Source organism: Salmo salar, chromosome 10 (assembly GCF_965601325.2).
Source record: "Salmo salar chromosome 10, fSalSal1, whole genome shotgun sequence".
In the NCBI taxonomy this organism is placed as follows: Eukaryota; Metazoa; Chordata; class Actinopteri; order Salmoniformes; family Salmonidae; genus Salmo; species Salmo salar.
The window spans coordinates 13,771,599-13,775,045 of NC_138300.1; the positions used below are offsets into that span (position 1 = coordinate 13,771,599).

General features: G+C 43.6%; 1 protein-coding gene across 1 annotated transcript; it reads left to right on the forward strand.

Moving 5' to 3' along the window:
* The first annotated feature begins 755 nt into the window (after nucleotides 1–755).
* fpgt (fucose-1-phosphate guanylyltransferase) lies at nucleotides 756–3,447 on the forward strand. Its single transcript, NM_001140358.1, has 4 exons — nucleotides 756–938; nucleotides 1,107–1,274; nucleotides 1,460–1,552; nucleotides 1,751–3,447. Exons 1-4 carry the CDS (start codon nucleotides 866–868, stop codon nucleotides 3,145–3,147), a joined length of 1,731 nt encoding a protein of 576 aa, NP_001133830.1. The 5' UTR covers nucleotides 756–865; the 3' UTR covers nucleotides 3,148–3,447.

Sequence of the window (3,447 nt, forward strand, 5' to 3'; positions counted from 1 at the left end):
AAGAAATCGGTCATTAATTGCAGTATTTCTGGTGCAGTATTTCTCAACAAAAAAAATGCATTCAAATTATTCGTCTCTTGTTGAATGACAACAATGACTTTATTGAATAATCCCTATATATATATATATATATATGAAATGTATGCATTCACTACTGTAAGTTGCTCTGGATAAAAGCGTCTGCTAAATAACTGAAATGTATATATATATATATATATATATATATATATATATATATATATATATATATATATATATATATATATAAACATTATTTTTTTTTTCGGACACCGCCAATCCACTAAAAATCTCTCGACCCACCAGTTGAGAATCGCTGGGCTATGTTGTAGCCAAAACCTTGTGTGTCAGTGAATCGATTAAATATAAATAATTAGTTATAGTTAGTTATAATTAGTCTCTCGCTGCCAGACAGAATGCTACTTTTTTGTAGCCTTGAACAACATTGTGGATAAATAAAGATGTCCTTTACCATTGAAAAAAATGTCTAATTTCCGGTCTACTTAAGGTCCCATAGACACCAATGCGATAGCAACTGGGCCTGGTCTACTTAGTTCTTTGAATGTATATGAACGAGAAGAAAATGAAGGGAGTGGGATGTCTCGCATCCTCTTCTGTCTCTGATCGTAGCCCTCGGGCATAATAATAACCATGTGACTAAACCCGGAAATTAGGCAGGTGACGTCACTGCAGCAGTTTCGAGTCAGAGCATTTCAATTTCAGTCCATTCCATATCACAATAACTGAATAGGCTACATTTAAAAATTGAATGACGCAAATGTGATGTTAGTTGTTCTGCGGACGCCCGTTTCGAATGCATTAGACCACTTGACTTTGAGCCAGGAGAATGAACGAACAAGGAAGTAAAAAGTTGCAAATTGCAACAATGGAGAAACTTGAGAGATTCGATACATTACGTGGTAAGTGTAGCCTATTGTAACTATTCAAACTTGAAGGGTTTAATGTAAAAGCTTTAGGATAGTGACTTCTACAAAATTTGATTGACTGATTGATTGAGGGGCAGTAGTAGCCTAGTCACCAGTCATAGGCTATCAGTGTCATTTAAGTAATGGTTGCTTGTCATTTAGGTAAGCAGGTGGAACCTGGAGAGTTTTGGGATCTAGTTGTTTTAACCGCTGTAGATGACAACCAGAGAGAAGCATACGAGCTTCAGATCTCAGAGAAACTTGAGAGGAAAGAGATCCCACTTGGCATTTCATATCACGTGTTCTCAGATCCACCTGGAGCCAAAATAGGTGAGGATAACCCATCCTGATTTATGTGCTGATTATGGACCAGTTTTGCCTTTTGAATCCCATTGAATAAGATTACATGGACAAGGAGGACCTGATTCTAGATTCCTACTCGGAGAACCTTGATACATACTGCCCCTAATTTCACTGAAGCATTTCACTTTGACTGAATTGAACTTCTCTCGCAGGAAACGGAGGCGCAACACTGTACTCTCTGCAACGGCTGGAAGACATCTATGGGAAGGCGCTGGGTGGATACAGGGTCCTTCTGATTCATGCAGGTATAATCCCTCATTACATTGTAAAACTGTATATTAGTTGGAAATTATGTAAAAGTGATATAAATGTAAGATAGGCCTATATTATTGAAAATAATAATGCAAGCACTACTGTAAGTCTATTGTAGGTCACATTGGATAAAAGTGTCTGCTAAATGGTGTATATTTTTGACTGTTTTCAAATAACTTTGATTTTCCTAGGTGGATTCAGTCAGCGTTTGCCCAATGCCAGTGCCCTGGGGAAAATCTTCACCCCCATACCCCTGGGTGACCCTCTTTACCAGATGCTAGAGCTCAAACTGGCCGTGTTTGTGGATTTCCCCAAGCACATGAAACCGGGCGTGCTGGTGACCAGTGCGGATTGCATAGAGCTCTACAGCATAGCGGAAGATGAGAACATCAGGTTTGACAGGTCTGGGTTCACCGCTCTAGCCCATCCCTCCCCCATCTCCATTGGAACAACCCACGGAGTCTTTGTGCTGGACCAGAAGGAGAAGTCTGTATTGGCCGACATGGAATACAGGACCTGCCTCCATTTTCTGCACAAACCTAGCGTCAAGAAGATGCACAAAAATGGTGCTGTGTGTAAGAGCCAGGATAGCTGTATGTCACTTCTGAGTGATGCAGAGTTTGTGTACACAGACAGTACATATTATGTAGATTACAACACTGCGATGTCGTTGCTTAGTCTATTCCGAGAAGTGGGTCCTTTGGGCTGTGAGATAGATGCCTATGGGGACTTCCTTCAGGCCCTGGGTCCCCAAGCCACGGTGGCTTACACCAACGACACTGCCAATGTCACCAAGCAGGAGAGCAACCTGGTGGAGATGCGTCAGAAGATCTTCCACTGCCTTAAGGGAACCCCGCTCAACCTGGTGGCTCTCAACCACTCCAAGTTTTACCACATCGGCACCACCACAGAGTACCTCTTTTACCTCACAGAGGACCCGTGCCTGAGGGGTGAGCTGGGACTATACAAGGTGCTAGGCTACAGCCAAAACTTTAGCTTTAAGGTCTGCTGTGCGATGCTCAGTGACGTGAAGCCCGGCTGCTCTTTAACTCCAGGCTCGGTGGTAGAGTACTGTAGGCTGGAGGCCGGCGCTCATGTTGGCGGGCGAACCATTCTCAGCGGCTGCTGGGTAGGTGCGGGCATGAAGGTGCCTGATGGAACCTTCATGCACTCCCTCTGCGTGAACCGGGAGGGCCAAACCGGTTTTGTTACCGTCGCCTTCGGCATTGAGGATGACCTCAAGAAGAGCGTGGGGGCCCCTGCGAATATGGAGGGCTTGAACCTGTTCGGGGCCAGTTTGGTCGAGTGCCTGGCCAAGTGGGGCCTGAGTCCCGAGAGCTTGAGGTTCTCTGGTGACACATTGAGTTGTAGTCTTTGGAACGCCTGTCTCTTCCCTGTGTGCCCGGACATGCGCGACTCGTTCTCCCTGACTCTGGAGATGCTGCAGCCGGGCGGGTCCACTGTCACGATGCCCCCAGGCACCAAGCTGATGTCTCTACAGGAGGCCCTGCAATGTAAAAAATTGGAGGAGATGCTCAAGTACAGGAAGAAACTAATGGAGGATGTAAAGATGAAGAAATGGAGCTGACTGTGAACTATAGTGATAACTAGGCTACTATTGATTGTAATACCATTGTGCCTTTTGTAATCATGATGGGAAGGATTGTGTGTTAAATTGAACTGAAGTAGGGATAGAATGTGGTGGGCATTTGGTAGCATTCATGTACAATGGTTGGATCAGCTGTTTGATACATAAACGGGATGTTTGGATGTAGCCTTTTTTGTTAGAAAGATGTTATTTCTGTAGTGTATATATAAAAAATTGTCTATGGGGAAATGATTGGGTAATGACAATCCATGTTGTAATAATGACAGAAAATATTTGAAA

Coding starts and splice junctions, on each gene's coding strand:
- fpgt (NM_001140358.1), top strand. CDS start 866: ATGAACGAACAAGGAAGTAAAAAGTTGCAAATTGCAACAATGGAGAAA. Junction 939..1,106: donor GAGATTCGATACATTACGTG/GTAAGTGTAGCC, acceptor CTTGTCATTTAG/GTAAGCAGGTGGAACCTGGA. Junction 1,553..1,750: donor GGTCCTTCTGATTCATGCAG/GTATAATCCCTC, acceptor TGATTTTCCTAG/GTGGATTCAGTCAGCGTTTG.